This window comes from Platichthys flesus, chromosome 3, assembly GCF_949316205.1.
Source record: "Platichthys flesus chromosome 3, fPlaFle2.1, whole genome shotgun sequence".
Classification (NCBI taxonomy): domain Eukaryota; kingdom Metazoa; phylum Chordata; class Actinopteri; order Pleuronectiformes; family Pleuronectidae; genus Platichthys; species Platichthys flesus.
Window position 1 is genome coordinate 13,794,323 of NC_084947.1, and position 17,434 is coordinate 13,811,756.

The following is a 17,434-nucleotide window of genomic DNA, read 5'->3' on the forward strand; positions in this document are numbered from 1 at the left end:
ACATAACTAGTAAGAGTTATCTAGGTTTGGTCGTTCTCTCCGACTTTTTCATTGTCTTGATGGGTCCTTTGTTCTTCCAGGGGTGTCACTTCATTTTTACCCTGTGATGCGTCGTGTTGTACGCTCCCTTCCTCCGCTCTTTCGAGGTCAAGCCTAAGTTGCTCTTTCTCATTTAGGATCAGTTCCTCCTCCATGGCTTTCTGCTGCTTCTCCTGCTCGTCCCTCTCTGCCTCAGACTTCTTCATTTTCTCCTCCTTCTTCATCTTCCAGAACCAGATCAGGTTCTTCTCGGGATACGCGACTTTGGCCAGTGGGAGTTTGAAGATAGTATTGGTCCCCGTGGTCAGGTGGAGGAAAGTCAGGGCAGAGAGACAGAAAGGCCAGGTGCAGGCTGGCAGACCAAACTATAGATGACAAACACATCATGTTACGTTTATTAGGTTATAATGGGCAGATATAAATAAATACAGTGAGATAAAACTTGTACTCACCCTGGACATTATATTGGCAATAGCCGAGCCGAGGTATGCGCAGAAAAAAGCTACAGTGGAGAAGAAGAGAAATCGTGATGCGACATTCTATTGCACGTTGTGGCTAGTGTGATCATAGATTACAAATGGCTCTCTGCCAACATTGGACATGATTTCATGTCACGTGGTCATGTCAACTTTGCATTTTCAGATTGTGGTTTTATCTTCCTGGTTTCTACTCACCACACGTGATGGCGAGCAGGTGCACCTGCCAGGTGAGGGCATAAAACATTCCTCCAATAGCGATGCAGGCTAGCACACAGTTGTAGCCCCAGAGGCCAAAGTAGATATCTCCAAAAGGAGCAGACAGAGCCAAACCTGCAAAAACAATACACACCCATCCTGTCAGAGATTCTCTCAATTAAAATTTGGATTATTGTAATTAATAATAACCCCCTGGTTATTTTATCTTTGGGGTCTCTGTGGAATTGGAACACATTGAGTCTTAAATTCATTCTATCAGCATACAGGGAGCAGAAATAGGAAGCACTGTATATTGAGCTGGGACAGAATCACATTTAGAAGTGTCCATTGTTGGATGCTTGTCGAGGCATCGCGCGCCCTCTCACCTGAAACCATGCCCACTGCAGATCCCAGGACGGCGTGAGCACAGGTGATCGGGGAGGAGATGAAGAGCGAGATTATGAAGATTCCTCCCGTCCAAGGGTTGTCACAGCCGTAAACCTGGCCTACTCCCACAGGGACTGACATGAACAGCTGAAGAGGTACAGAGAGAAAGGTTGAACATAATTAGACCTAACCTGAGCAAGAATCCATTCGTCAGAGCAACTGAAAACACTGAGCAGTGAATGTGCAATACTTCTACAGACCATATAGAATCAACCGTGGCCTTGCACTGACCTTGGGTAAATCGATATTGGACCAGGTGATGTTGGGCAGCTCTGAGCGAGGCTGGATGAGAACCTGGGGGAAGTGGTGGTTGTAGTGACCGGTGGCGACCATGTGGAGACACACCAGGATGTTGAAGGGCAGTGTGAACACAGGCAGATCCCAGCGACTGTGAATAGACGCAATGGCGCTGGACACAATCGGGCTGAAACACAATCGCACAACATCCTCAGCATTTCTTCCTCTTATTATTTTTGTAATACGATATAATGCACAGTCAGTGTGGGGTATCCCTGTGCTGCTGTCCAATCTGGTTCAAGTTTTCCTCTAAGAGAATATTTCAGTGTTTGCACTTTATTCTCAATATTGCTCAGTCTATATATGCTTACCACATCATGGACATGAAGATGTTGGGCAGCAGAAGCCACCAGTACCAGTCTCCTTTATTGGAGAACACAGCCATCAGCAGACCTACCAGGATACCGTTGTACCCGTAAAGCCCAGCAGCTATTGCACCCCTAGAGGGAAGTGGTTTGAACACATTAATTCAAGTTTTCCTGTTTCACAACACAGTCCATCTATTATAATTTTACATTCATCCATGTCTATTGTCAACACAGGCATTAATTATATCAACCCATTGCTGTTATGATTGATGGCAAGATGAATAAATAATCGCATTTCGATAACATCACAGCATGATGTGATCTATGTGCAACGTTTTGGTTCCCGGTGAAGAATACAAGCATGCACACAAACTCACAAGTGGAAAAGAATGATATCCATGCTGTAGAGGCTGGGAATTATTCAGTGTTCAAACCTGTTCTGTTTCAGGATGAGGGCAGAAATGGTTGCAAAAAGTGTGCCCACAAAGCCATTGAGGGCCCACCAGTAGTTCTGCAGGATGAGGCCGGCAAAAATGATGAGGCCACTCAGAGGGTTGTTAACGAACATAACTTGGGCAGCTCCGCGGAGAACCCAGTCCAGCAGCTGCAGCAGGATGAACTGTTCTGAAAGAGAAAGCAGAGAGAACAGGGATGAAGTTCTCCCCGAGCTGCAAAGAAGGTGGTTTCTCAAGACACATTTACTTGACAACGAGCAAAAGTTGTACATCGTTAAAGACTTTTTTTTTAAACCTGCCTTTAGTTGTAATTGTTAGCTGGGTTAAGCTTTACCATAGTATTTTATAGTATTTATTGAATCGTCAGGGTTGATTCGTGAACTTTTACTTTGTATTGATGTATGTATATATGCATATTTATCTTATTTTTATTTATTTATTTTTCAATGTTTTACTCTTTATCGTACCCTCAGCACCATTGTAAATGAGAGTCTTATTCCTCAATGTGTTTTCCGAGGCTTAAATAAATAACCGAATAACTTACTTTCCATCCATTTCCCAAACGGCTCCATGTCTCCAGCGAAGTAGGAGACTCCCTTGAGGAGTCGGGCCCGAGCCTTCTGCAGCCCTGTGAGTCTTCCAGGCAGTTCTTGCTCCTTCTCCTTCATGCTCACCTGGGTGCTGTCCTCCATCATCAGTGGCTGGTCTTCCTGGGGTCATGAATACCATCAAAGGAACAAATATAATAAGAATTAAAAAAAGTAATTTAAAATGAATACCAGCTAGCTGCTAAACACACTGCATCTTGGAGCACTTCATAAAGTATATGAGTATATAAGTATATAGTGTATGTACAGCAGCTGTTCAGCTGCATCATTCCCCATTACCAGTTGGCGTAGCAACATTATGATACTGTTGGCAATGCACACATGTATGGTTGATTATAATTGGTATATTTTGCTATTATTGGTATATTTGCTGTTATCTGTTAGCGTGATGTAAGAAAACACATCCCTCATACTGTGTGTCTGCGGTGTGAGCAGTGACTTACAGTGAGGCTATGGACCGGAGAGCTGGTGGACCAGTTGATATTCTTCTGAATATCCTGAAAGTAGAGAAAGAAAGATGTCGCATGTCACTTTGCAGCAAATGGAGTTTTGCTCTGTACCTGTAATTGTTAGTTCAATTGTTTTATGTGGTTTTATACCTTTTATTTTATTAACTTGTGAGAGAAAAAAAATATATATAAAATGGTAAGGCTCTGGAGAAGATTAAACCATAATAACCTTTTGATATTAATTATTATTGATGCAAAACTGAATTACGTCACTACAATTTCACTTAATTTATTTCATTACAATTTCACTTCATTTCTTTTTAATTTACTATCCATCAATATCAAATAAAGACCATGCAAATATAAAACAAACCTGTCATATATCTTTAAATATTTTCTCAGATAGACACATATGTACTCAGGTTTGACAGTGGTTAACCCTCCTGTTGGATTTTGACAGACAGTTAAAAAAATACTCCTACCTTTGAGCAGTTTGATCCAGGCATCAATGGGTTGCCAGCCTTTCTCAAGCTGTACGACAGTGGCTTCCACCGAAGGCTTATATAGCAACAGGCCACTGATCTAACCCCTCCTCCTGCAGGAATCACTGGCATTCAGCAATGTGTTCCTTAACTGCATATCTCTCTAAACACGCCATCACACACACACACAAACTATTTTCATTCTTTCCTATATGCTCCTTTGTTTAGAGGCACAAATCAAATGAAGATGCTGTCAGACAAACAAAAGCTACAGGGGTTTGTTGAATGACATGATGCATCTAAATCAGCTGTGTCAAACTCGAGACTGGATGACCTGATCTGCCCCTGATCTCTGTCCAACAGTCAACATTTAAGACAACGTGCACTCCACATATCTGTGTGGCTGACTGACCCTGGGTGAATGTCTCCTTGGACTTGTTGATGTTACTGCTGTACCAAGTAAATGTAAAGAGGAACACCTCTGATTGCAAACATTAATGGGTTCTGGGGAGAACGACTGCACATGTTTGAAAGTTGTGAAAAAGACCTCTGTGGCTCCAGGGGGGGGGGGGGGGGGGGGAGGGATCAAATGCTGCAAGGTAGATATTAAGACTGCAATAGCTGAGCCAGTACCGAGACTTGAGTCTTCTGCAGTGGCCAGAGGTTTGGTTTCAACTTCACTGCCCTTTGCTGCGTTTCATCCCTGCTTTCTCTCCCCCTTTCAAGCCTGTCCGACCAGTAAGGGCTAAACTGGCCAAAAGAATATAAAGACACTATCTGTTTGAGTCTAGGTGAGTCTGACTCTCCAAACAAGCCGGGATTGTGGGTAATTTAAACATGAAGGAAGCAGAACTTCCAACCGGTCTCAGAGCTTTGGCAGCTGCCGAGAAGGCTGTGATGCATTGCGTGATGTTGTGAGTTATGATGACCTGACTTTACTGGTATCACAAGCTGTTTCAAATACCATCCCATCTTTCAACAGCCAGGTGGCTCAGACGCAATACAGTGTTGCGTGAAAGGCCAAACATAACTATTAAAAGATGCACTTTTCTTAACTCTGCTACTCACCTCACTACACCAAGTGCTTGAGAGCCACATGATTGTGTTGCAAGTTTATTCCCCCCCAGACCAGATTTAAAGGATAAACCGCTGATAAATGCAGAAATGGAGCTGTTTGTGGACAGCTCAGCATCAAAAGATGCAGTTACAACTTTGTATGCTACAATTATGGCTAGAGCCCTCCCATCACATTATTCTGCACAGGCTGCAGAGTGGGTTGCATTAACTGAATAATGCAAATATGCTAGTGACAAGTTCGACTCAGTTTCGAGGAGGCATGCAAGTAGAGAGAGATACAGATATATTGGTTTACAAAAGGTTTCTCCGATTACGCAATAAAATTACTCTTTTTGTCAGAGTTCTGTATTTTGTCTTACAAATAACATAGGTAAAGGAATCCAGATTCCACAAAGTGCAAATCCACCGCTAAACACACAGTTTCATCTTTCACAGATGAATTTGATTGAAGTGATGAAGTGAGGGAAAGAAATACTGTCTTGTTGTTGTTGACATGTTTTCTAAGTGAGTCCTGTTTTCCCCAAATCTAAACAGGACTCATCAGCAGTGGCGATTTTCCAGCAGGATTTTCCAGTTGTTGGCTGAGAGAGAAGCAGTTTTAACTTTGTATTATAGTTCTCTCCACTTGTCACATGTCTAACTTGTGTCAACTTACTTAGATTTGTAGATGTTGTTTAAAGCGCTGCCCCAAATCATCATCATCACATGAGATCCAGGTCATGATATCATAAACAGCCGACACATTATGATGGATTGTGCCAGTGCAGAAGGGTGTGTTGGTTCCTTTCGTGTTTATATGACCATTACACACAATTACTGTACTCTGCTGTAGTCACAGAGCTGATGATCTGAATTGATTGCTGCAGCAGACATCTAGTCATCACTGATAAGGGAGGAAAACAGAATGGGGAGGTCAGAGAGAGATTTTTAACCTAGTTTTAGATGACAGACAAAGATCCAGTGGTGACACGTTTGTGGCCACGTGCATCACACCACATGTTTGAGACTTGTTCCTTATAAGGAATTTTGTAACTAGGCCCAGTCCTTTGTATTTTTTTCTATATGTGGGCCTCCGGACATAAAAGTTTGGACACCCCTGCTCTAAAAGCTTTTATGACCTTTCCGAACTGTCCGATTAGTTGTAAAAAATACCTCTGTGTCTCCAGAGGGGTCAGGAGGAGGGATCAAATGCTGCAAGGTAGAGATTAAGACTGCACTAGCTGAGCCAGTACTGACACCTGAGTCTTCTGCAATGGCCAGAGGTTTGTATATATGCAATAGAGCAGTGATTCTCAAATGGGGGTACGCGTACCCCTGGGGGTACTTGAAGGTACTCCAGGGGGTACTTGAGATTTTTTTTAAATATATTTAAAATTAGCATCCATTCAAAAATCCTTGAAAAATTGTTATTTAACAAATATTCAATAAAATATAAGTGTAAGTTCATGAACTAAATTTTATAGTCAGTAGGCTTTTCAATTTAATTATCCTAAAAAAACAGAGTCTCCCCCATAACGATGGTTTGACCCAACCTGGCACACGCCACCTGTCATCACCTGTCATCACCTGCCTTGAAAACTTCAACAATGGAGTCGAGTTGAAGTGCAACAGCAATGCTGCTGAAACACGGCGGGACAAGTACCAAAGATGGCGAAACCAGAGCAGAGAGCCTTCCCTAAACAACACCGTGAGAGCTAGTGCCTCTTCGGAGGGGCGCTAAAATGGAAAAGTTTTCCGTTGTGAAGTTAATGATTCATTACAATAAGTCCGCGTCTCTACCGGTACCCTTTCAAAATAAAAGCATGTAATACAAAATTGTATGACCCTAAAGCGAGCAAATATGTCACAATAAAATAACAGAAAGACACTTCAATAATATTAATAATAACATAGATTGGGTTATTTACACTTTATGTTTTTTCTGTGGGGAGAGATTAGCCAGCAGTGGCATTAAGCCACCACATCTTCAGCGGTATCTCCAGACAAAACATGAAAGTCATGTTGGTAAGCCACCTGAGTTTTTTAAGAGGAAACTTTCTGAATTCAGGTCATCTCAAGACACGATGCGAAAAGCCTCCCCAAAGCAAACGGAAACAAGCTACCTGTCAGTATTCTTTTCGATCCTTAAAGAAGATATTTTAAGATGATGAATATTAAAAGAATATGTTTTGAGCTAATCTTTTATTTAAAACTAAGTTAATGATTTATTTTTTGGGAAGAAGTGTTTAGCTATAATTAAGTTCATGAGTTCAGTTTGAGAACATATCTTTATTATGATCCCAAAAGAGGTCACTTTAAGTTGATAATTATTTTGAGGTGCACAAATCTTTATTTATATTGAGATAATAATAAAAGTCTTTAGTTATTTTATATCTTTTTATTTCGTAATAGTTCAAGAGAGACCACTACAAATGAGCAATGTTATGGACATTGATGGAGTTTTAAATTTGAATGTGTCTAATTACAAGGCTTAATAAATCACATTACATCTTTCTTTCAACCAAAAATGCTTTGCGCTGGTTAGGGGGTACTCGGCAGAATTTTTTCTTCTGAAAAAAGGTTGAGAACCACTGCAATAGAGCATTATCTGTTGAATCCTAACCAGACCAACACCAAGCTCCAGCAGAAGCGGATGTTCGAAAGGCAGGAGCCCAGGCTCCGCCACAACCTTTACTGCCTAATAAGGTTCCAGACCCGCAACTCCTCTCTTCACCTTGCACCAGGGGGCAATATGGACTGGGACAGGATCCAGCCCAAATTGCGAATTTTGGAAGTGACCTGATGTTGCCAGCCTGTTGAAATGTACAGAAGATAATTAAGCACTAAGAAAAGAAGAAGAAAAGAGAGACTGATCTGCATAAGAACTCACTGAAGATGTCCAGAGGTTCATCGCAAAAGAAGAAGATTACAAGGAAGGAGGGAAGAGGCATGTGGAATGATGATTGGGACATTTGTTTTCTCTGTGGAGAGAAGGGACAATGGGCAAAACAGTTGTCCGAAAAAACAGCAACCTTCGAAGGCTCATGGAGCCGAGGCGTGATGGAGGAGAGAGAGGAACCAGCAACTAGGAACAGAGAACGAGGTGGTGAGGAACATTTCACACATCGAGAGGGTGAATGCACCACACCAACACAAACACTTATCACAGAGGTAAAAGATTTTTTAGAAAAGAAAGACAAACTACTGATAGGAACATAAGTTAAATATCAATGGGATGTATATGTTCATATGCAAACACACACACTCACATTGCTAGGAAATGAGATTCAATTCCCTACAGTTTTAGGAGCAACACATGCAGTCATCAAGAATGATATGTTTGACACACATCCTAAAATGAGTTGTTAGATCTGTGTTAGATTCAGGAAGCACCGTGGTTGATAAATACACGACTCCCTTAATATGAGGTGGTAGCATCACGAAAAATTCAAGTGTTCATTTTTGCTATCCTCATGTTGTCCAATTAGTTTGATGGGTATGTCTTATGGGCATTTCTATTGTTTCCATCCCATCAGGAGTCATAGTGATCCGAACGGCTGATCTTTATCCACCACAGATTTACACATGCATTAAGTGTAAGGCTGCGTAACTGGTATATGTGCATGAATGGAAGCTCTGTTCATCTGTTGTCACATCAAGCAACACTGATCTAGTGGATAAGTTACATTCAGTCACACTAAGAACAGACACCACCTATATATGCATCCAGAAGATTTACACTGCACTGCACTCAAACTCAAAGGAAGAGATGCAGGTTGTGAAAAAAAATGAAAAAGGTGTTAAGAAGGTTTTTTGAAAAATTATTTAACACTAAGTTGCATGTTCTGTATTGAACATAGATGTGCTGTTTCTGTAATTTTACTCAAACCAGAAAATAAGTCCCCCTCTCAGTTCCTTCGCAGACGTTCGGAGGAAGCTTTCCATTTAATGTTCCTGTTCACACTAACATGTCTTGATGGGAAAAAAAAGATGAATGGCAAGGCTTGGGACCATGGATAAAAAAAATGTGTCAATGTTGACGTTTGGGAAAAGATATCAGATCCTGTGGTTCAGTATAATCTATTTTTGAAAGTATTTAGAAATAGATTTACATCTGTTGTTCACACTTTCAAGGTTGTTTAACTGGTACCAGACACACGTACAGATGCCCAATATGCACATGCATATTTACGTTAAACAAACTAGTTTAAGAGCTCAGAGGTAATCATGATGGGGGTTTAATCAAAACATGGAACCTGTGGTTATCACACCATGATCTGACAATATCCACTGAAACAGAAAGCCAGCGATGATATAACACCAGTTTTCATCTCTCTATTGAGAGCAGGTGTAATTTTTCCATGCACAGATTCACTAGTGCGACTATTTTTTTTATGTCAAGAATGTTTATATTTTTGATTAATTACAACCTGATGACTTGCGATTCATCTAAGTTGTCAATGCCAAAGTACAACAATGCGCTTCATCTGTTCAAAATCCTTGACAATTCTTTAGCAAAGAGATGCAGATTGGGGTTAAAAGAAAATTATAAATCCAGGTCACATGATGGTCTACTTAGATTTAAATGTAAAAATATTTGATTTGATCTTTACCAGCAAGCAGGAATAAGTGTGGTGTGGTTGCATATTCTTGTAGTTATTATCATGTAAAACTAGACATGGTTTCATTGATATTAAAAATAACTTAAAATGTGTGATTTATAATTACACCTGCTAATATTTTCCTAAAATAATAAGATCAAATGTGAAACTGGAATTTGAAAATTAGATAGCTAAGTAAGTACATTTTATTTTATTTACAAAATAAACATTAAAATAAAAACAGGAAATAACAGATTAAAACACAAAGAACAGAAGAATATGCCCCGGTCACCTTTAGTTTTTCATCTGGATTTTGGGATAGACAGAAGGCCTTGGTCAGATATATCATTGTGTGCAGGGGACACAATGATTCAGAACTATAATGGAAGGCCAGACTGTGTAGTTATTTTTATGTAATTAGAAGAATTTTAAAATCCATTCTACATTGTATGGGTAGCCACTGAAGATTGGCCAATACCTGTGTGACGTGTGACCTGCGTCCTGTGTTAGTTAAAAGTGAGGCGGCTGCATTTTGGGGCTGAGACATAGAAGAGTGACTCTAAGTTGTGAATAACGAGTTACAATATTCAAGACGAGAAAACAAAGGCGTTGATCTCAGGAGCAGCCGCTTGCAGCCTCAGCTGCCTCAAGAAGGGAAGGTTGATGCTGACATCTTGTGGAATGATCCACAATTGCACATCAGCTGCGTCCCTTCATCACCCCTCTCTTCTCCATGATCACTTGACCCGAGGCCCTAACACTGGATCCAAGTTTCTCTGGCTTTCAGCTTGTCCACCACAGACTGTGGACGTTCTCTCGTAGACACGCTGGCAAAATAAAACCAATCAGACCAAACTGCGTTCAACATCAGATACTTCAGCTCACACACATCTCCAGAGGCAGATCTGACTAAATGAGAAGAGGCAGCAGTTTCAGCGATTTCATGCAGCCAACCAACTCTCTCTCTCTCTCTCTCTCTCTCTCTCTCTCTCTCTCTCTCTCTCTCTCTCTCTCTCTCTCTCTGTGCGATGGGTGGTGAGGGGGGCTCTGCCAGAGTCTATGGAACCTGATACTTGATGACTCCCCGTCACAAGAATGTGAGTTTCCTTCTCTCTGAGCATCTGGCCTGACGCCCAGCCACATCTCCAGCCATGTGTGTGTTAGTTATGAGTGTGTTACTTGTTACCAATTTGCCCCTTTTTCAGAATGAGCGGCCTCTCTTAACACAGTGAGACATTCTTTGTATGATATTTGTCTGATTTGTATTCTCTTTCTTAAGCTGTACAGTGCTGTCATTTTCATTTGCGATTGTCTGTCTGAAGAAAGAGCGAGCGCTGATAGGATTTGAGCATTTAAAACAGAGTAGAAACAAAAGTTAAAACTGTCTGTTGTTTTAGCACAATTTAAGGAGGATTAAAATAGCCTGGCAATAAGCACCGTTACCAACCCACCCATGTGTGGTGTTCAGAGGTGTCACAACTCTTTGGCTAATACACAAACTGCAGAGATAATAACTTCTCACCTTGTTAAAGAAAATCATAGACACACTCATAACAATAAACACCAGGTGTGAAGCTTTTCATTCTGGTTACTCTTCATAGAATCTGAGAAAAACACCATATTACATAAGGAACAATGCTTAGTACTAGTTTTTAAAGCAAGATAAAAAAGCTTCTTACTTGGCTATTGGCTGAATATTTAACGTCATACAATTGTTATACATGTAACATCCCATGCAAAATAATGGGTATTGCAGTTATTCTACTCTGAAATCAGTGTTATCAAGGTAACATGGGAGCTGTTAATGTGATCTTGAAGATGAGGCTTTTGCCACAGTACCCACACCATTGGAAAGATGGGAAACCATGGTGATTACAGACTCTAACTTTTCTCTCCGTGTGTGTGTGTGTGTGTGTGTACACAACAACTACTTTTCAGTGCTTTCTACATTCATTTTACGCTCTGCATTTTTGCTCTTTGCATATCTGGCTCCTTTGCTTCCTCAAGAGCTTCAACATAAAGTGATGAGACCCCGAAGATAAGAAGTGTCTGCACGCCGGTTGATGATTCCAAAATTGTTTTGAAAACCTCCCATATCTTAAGTAAACCATCATCACCTTCATATATTAAAAAAATCTAATCCTTCATATTTTATCATTTGTATTATTGATACTAATAAAAGGATTTAAACTGTTCCTGACATTAACTATATTGAATTTAAAGGACCAAACCAATACCAATGTGCATTAGCTACCAAACCAAAATATTATCTTCCCATTTTTAGCTGCATCTATTTCTAAATGAATTTGCGGATGGCAAATGTCCAGCAATGTGAAACCCAGTATGGTTAAAAAAAACAATAAACTGTGATTAAAGTTCCTGTGATTTTTTAGTAAATGGGTCAAAACATGAACAATGTTTTTAGCTCTATTCCATTTATTTATTCTATGTGTTCTCTGTCACTCAGTCACGGCTGTCACAGTCTGGGCTCAGTGTCAGGCCCTCTTTGGTGCTCAGGCAGAGGAACTGCCCGGGGTCGCTGGGTGTCTGCCCCGGCTTCATGCACTGTGGCTGGGCCTGGAGAGCTGTGCAGGCTCCCTGGGTGTTGTTCCCCGGGGCTCTGTGGCTGGACTGTCCGAAAACTATGCTGATATCAAATCAAGCTGCTAGAAAAACTGCTTACTGACATAAGAGACTCACTTTCCTACTAAACACAAATACAATTTTAATGTCATCCATTTTCGTTCACATTTCTGCTCCTTTTTTCACAAGTGGTCGTTAAAATTGAGACATTTGGTACAGACACTTGAAAAACATCATTAAGTGTCTACCATTGCTCTCTCTGAATTAGGCACTGGATTCTGTTTCTCCTCTTTAACATTCAATAAACTGCACTTCCCAGAAACCAAAACATTATACAGTAATTTGTGTGTGTGTGTGTGTGTGTGTGTGTGTGTGTGTGTGTGCGTGCGTGTGTGTGCGAGAGAGAGAGAGAGAGAGAGAAAGAGAGACACACAGACACACACACACAGCAAGAGGGTGAGAGCAGGTATAAGTGAAGACAAAGGCTCACTTGTTCACTGTGGTGCTTAATCCTCATTACAGTCCTCATTTGTTTATACTGTTAACTCTCACTTCCTCCATCCTTCACTCTCTCTCTCTCTCTCTCTCTCTCTCCCTCTCTCACTGTCTGGTGACACATTCAGTCGCTACATGATCTGTGATCAGTGTTTACACTCCTGCCGCCCTTCACGCACGGCATGAGTCGCAGCTCAAACATGTTACTGTAAATTGGTCTGTTAGTGGTGTTGGCAGGACGTCCAGCCTTACAAAAATTTCACATCTGCATCAATAGGTTTGTGGTGCTCAGAAAAATTAGAAGAAACATAACACACACACACATGCACAGATATACACACATTAGGTTATTTAAGAGGATGATGAGGAGGGTTGGAGTACGTCTGGATGAAAGAGGGGATTGGAGATGACCAGGGAAAGGTTGACGGAGGTACGTATGGTGAGGATGTGCGAGGGAGATGTGAGTGAAGGGGTTAAAACTGTGAAGCTGTGCAAGTCTTAGTTCACAAAGAGAGACAGGCTGGCCAGAATGAAAATCAGACAGACATGGAAAATGGGAGCAGAAGGGAATGATGAAGGGAACGACAGAGAGGGCGAAGGGAAGAAAGAGGGAGAGCGAGGGAGAGCAAAAGACAGAAAGTAATTGGTTCTATGATGGCTTCCAGCTGCATGGCCCTCTGCCAAACCAACTCTTCATTACACGCACACACACACGCACACACACTTCAAGTTAGGGGCGCACTGTAAACATGGGATCGTAGCAGTTTCTGACATTATGTTGGCGGGTGTGACAAGCACGGTTTCTCGACATAAAAAATCCATTTTGTTATTGAAATAATGACCTGTTACGTCCAATAACACGTACATGTCTTCCTGTTCTGGTGCCTGTAAATGTAAAACATATATATTAATGTGTTTGTCCATGTAGTTCTGTCAATGAAGGGCCATTTTTTTTCTGAATTTCCCTCGGGATTAATAAAGTATCCATCTATCTATCTATCTATCTATTTTTTAAGGGGCAGCAGAGCATTGTGGGGCGTTCCAGCAGCAACCACTAGGGCGCAGAAGACTGGGGACCCCAATGATGTGCTGTATTATAAAGTGGTTTATAAGTTTATTCAAAGGCTCCCCTCTGTAATTCAGTTATACGTGTATAAATAAAGCTGGAGAAGTGCAACATGTTCCTGCAGATAAACAACGTAAAGGCCCATTAAATGCCATCATAACGACTCTCCTGTGATTGGTGGAGTTGGAGACGTCAACTCGTCTTGATTAAGATTCACTGACGACTGATTCAGCCACATATGGGCAGATGTGTGTGAATGTTCGAGGCTTAATGTGACATCTGTTTGAGGGATGATAAATTAGCAACTTTCCCTGTGAGTGAAGAGACCAAGTGTCACTGACAGCAAATTGCTCACGCACACACACATACACACACACACACATACATATGCATGTACTGACAAAAAAGCACAACATTAACCACACAGTAACATAGAAACATGATAAATAACTGACGGGGGAAAAGGCGACAGATTCATCTCTCTGTTGTTTACAATGTTTACAACTTAGAAACACTGTCAACAAATAAATGATCTGGTAAAAAAAAATATAGAGGCACTCTTAAGTGATGTTTAACATCATAAGAAACTGAAAATCAGCCATTTTTATTTAACACGGGACAATTCCCCCCCCCCCCCCCCAAAATAGGTAGCATTATTCTTATTGTTATTATTGTTATTATTATAAGTAGTAGTAGTAATAGTAGTAATATAGTTGTACTACGATTATAGTTTTATTGAATGGTTTTAAATAAAATAAATGATCAGGTAAAAAATATACTAATATTAGGTTGCTTCATATTGTACAACATTGCTTCTATAATAGTTGGGACGCAGTTTAAAATGTAAAAAGAAACAGAACTTGATGATTTGTAAAACTTGTATTGTCTTTATATTTTCATTTTACACAACAGTATTTGGGAACCAGGTTGTAGGAATCTGATAATTCTAGAAGTGAGCTGCTCCTTTTGCACACCAAACCGATTTATTGGCATTTCCAAATAAAGGACTTGTTTTCAAAATGTCAATTCACTGTGACAGATGTTCCTACAAATGACTTGACAAATAACTGAACAGAAGTCATAAATTATGACTTCTCTGTATGACTTCTTCATTCATGTAGCTGAAATACGGAGAAGTGAAGACGTCAACGAGGCTTTCAGCTCATCTTCAGCTCTACACTCCATCTCTGAAGGGAATCTCTCATTGATGCACAGCAAACACATTGTTTTACATTGTAGGACAGTCCTGGGCTGTAAGTCCTGGAACAAGGCTTCAGATGGTTAATCCAGGTCTTGAGTCAGTAAAGCCATCTGCTGTTTGACATTCTCACAGCTTCTTGCAGCCTCTCCCTCCAACCCTAGTTGCCTGGAGGCTTTATCCTCTAAGTCAAAACATTGGCAGCTCCAATATTTTAATTCCTTTTTTGAAAACTGACTTTCCCCCTTCATGGCTCACGCTCATCTGTTTTTCATGTGGCCGTGACCAAGAGAATAATGTTGTTAGGGTCCAAGTAAAGACAAGAGAGCTGCTTGGATCAGATAGCCTGATGGAGAATGGAAAAAGAAAGTGTATCTCGCCAAAACTCTCTCTCTCGCTCTCTTTTTCCTTTCTAGCGTTGATGGACGTCCACTGCTCTGCTCTCGAATGAGATGGCAGAAGCGTTAGGAAGTGGATCCTCCCGAAATAAGGGTCGTGAAATTATTATCTCTGACATTTCAATGCAGTTTTTAGTCCAAGCTTCCATGAGGGCTTCCAAATCCATTCCAGCTAATCTAGACCTTCTCTACACACAGCTTATCCTCCTCAAGCCTCTTCCTCTTTAAGCCTCTTGGATCACTGCTCGTCAAAATCATCTCAAACAATTTACAGTGTGTAGCGCGCGCCCACAACATAAAGAAACCATCGTGTAATGACATTTAAGCCCTCAGTCACTGACTGGAGGGGACTTTATCCATTTCTCATGGTGTTTATGCTCTCAGCAGGAGACAGGCCAAATCCCAGGCTGTAGCATGGTAAATTAACAATTCACCCGTGCTGCTGTGGTCTTCACTTTAGCAGCAATATGAGCAGTTATCAGAATCACACATGAGAGTTTAATATGCATGGTAGTAAACGACTAATCTATAATGAGACCCACATTTAACCTTCTAATGGCTCTTTATTAGACTAACGAGCTATGCCCCAGTGTGTATGCTTGTGTGTGAAGAGAGGAAATGTGTGTGTGTGTGTGTGTGTGTGTGTGTGTGTGTGTGTGTGTGTGTGTGTGTGTGTGTGTGTGTGTGTGTGTGTGTGTGTGTGTGTGTGTGTGTGTGTGTGTGTGTGTGCAGACTGTATGTGGGTGCAGCAGTGAACCACTAATTAAGCTGTCGGATGGTGCAGCAGATTAGGCAGGCCCCCCTGCAGAGTCTTCGGCCCGGTAGGCAAACAGGCTTCATCCCCCAGAAAGCCAACCCAAATACATCACGATCCAGCTCTGCCCAGAGCTCAGCAATAACACGAGCGCTCGCTACACCCAAATATCTTTAGCCCAGTGAAGCCGCATCAGATGGGCTGCCAGAGCCAACAGTCCCAACGGCTGGGGGACTCAGAGAGAGAGCGAGAGAGAGAGAGAGAGAGAGAGAAGGAGAAGGCTGAACAGAGATCCCATAGCCTCAGATGAAGGGGGGGGGATTATTGGATGCTCTCACAGCAATGTCTGTATTCCAGCACATTTACACATATGCATTTAGCACGTATGCACACACTCACACAAATGCAAATGCACAAAAGCTTAAAACAAACACACAGAAACTGGTGTCAGAGAATAAAGTTGAGTACAGAGAATGGGGGATTGATTACTTTGCAGAAAGCTCAGCATTTACTCAGGGTTTGAAAAACCACAAGATTATAAACTTCTTGTATGATGTGTGTATATGTGTGTGTATGCGTGTGTTTAAGATGTAGTTACCCCACCACAAAAGGAAGGAAACTCAAGCCCTGGCTTTGCACAAATAACACATGACATAACTGTAAGAGGCATTGTGGGGCAAATGTTAAAATACCTTGTCTATAGTTAATATGATTTCTACACTCTATGTCTTTGCAGCAATTACTCCCACTCTCTCACTACACACACACACACACATGCACATACACACAACCCTGCAGCGGTTTTGATCTATCTCTTTCAACATTCACATCATCGCTCTGTGTGTATACCGCAATAACTCCACTGCATCTGCTCTCAGTTTACATAAATTAATGAGGTCAGTTCTGTTCTTTTCCTTCTCTTTCAGTCCCACTCACCACTGAAATGCTATGTGTGTGTGTGTGTGTGTGTGTGTGTGTGTGTGTGTTATGTGTCTCTGCAGGTGTGGTGAGTTCTGCATCTGAGGTGGCTTCATGTCCTGACCTGGGTTTAAATAAATTAATGATGGAGGCTGCTGCACATTTTTCATCATATGAATAACATATTTTATGCGTCTCTGCTGGATTTGTGGGTTTTTCCTCCAGGGTGGCCGCAGTTCGAACAGTATCATATACATCCTCCTGTCCAAAGGGAACAATGCAGCGTTACTTGAGTGTGTGAACCGATGCATGACCGCAAACAAGTGAGAGGTCATTTTCACCTTTAAATGTTCACGTTAACTGTCAGACTGCAACTCTTTCTGCTTAAAGCCCATTCCAGGCCGTGTGTGTGGACCTGCGCAGGACTGAAGCTCATCCTGGAGGATGCAAGGCTGCTCTCCCAGGCTCTTAAAATGGCCGCCTGGAGGCATGGATGAATAGGGCTCCCTTTTATTAATGCTACACCTTTGATTAATCTGAGCAAATCTGTTCCCCATCCAATGGCTGACAGCTCTGGCTGAGGCAGGGACCTCAATGTGCACACAC

At 41.4% G+C, this 17,434-nt stretch overlaps 1 protein-coding gene across 1 annotated transcript; it reads right to left on the reverse strand.

Moving 5' to 3' along the window:
- slc14a2 (solute carrier family 14 member 2) lies at positions 1 to 3,821 on the reverse strand. Its single transcript, XM_062381866.1, has 10 exons — positions 3,760 to 3,821; positions 3,272 to 3,325; positions 2,765 to 2,930; positions 2,200 to 2,389; positions 1,769 to 1,897; positions 1,392 to 1,584; positions 1,100 to 1,247; positions 714 to 848; positions 492 to 541; positions 1 to 404 (listed from the first exon to the last, which is right to left on the reverse strand). The coding sequence occupies exons 1-10, from the start codon at positions 3,781 to 3,783 to the stop codon at positions 21 to 23; spliced, it is 1,473 nt and encodes a 490-aa protein (XP_062237850.1). The 5' UTR covers positions 3,784 to 3,821; the 3' UTR covers positions 1 to 20.
- Between the last annotated feature and the right edge of the window lie 13,613 nt (positions 3,822 to 17,434).

Coding starts and splice junctions, on each gene's coding strand:
- slc14a2 (XM_062381866.1), bottom strand. CDS start 3,783: ATGCCTGGATCAAACTGCTCAAAG. Junction 3,326..3,759: donor CTGGATCAAACTGCTCAAAG/GTAGGAGTATTT, acceptor CTCTACTTTCAG/GATATTCAGAAGAATATCAA. Junction 1,898..2,199: donor CTCATCCTGAAACAGAACAG/GTTTGAACACTG, acceptor ACTTCCCTCTAG/GGGTGCAATAGCTGCTGGGC.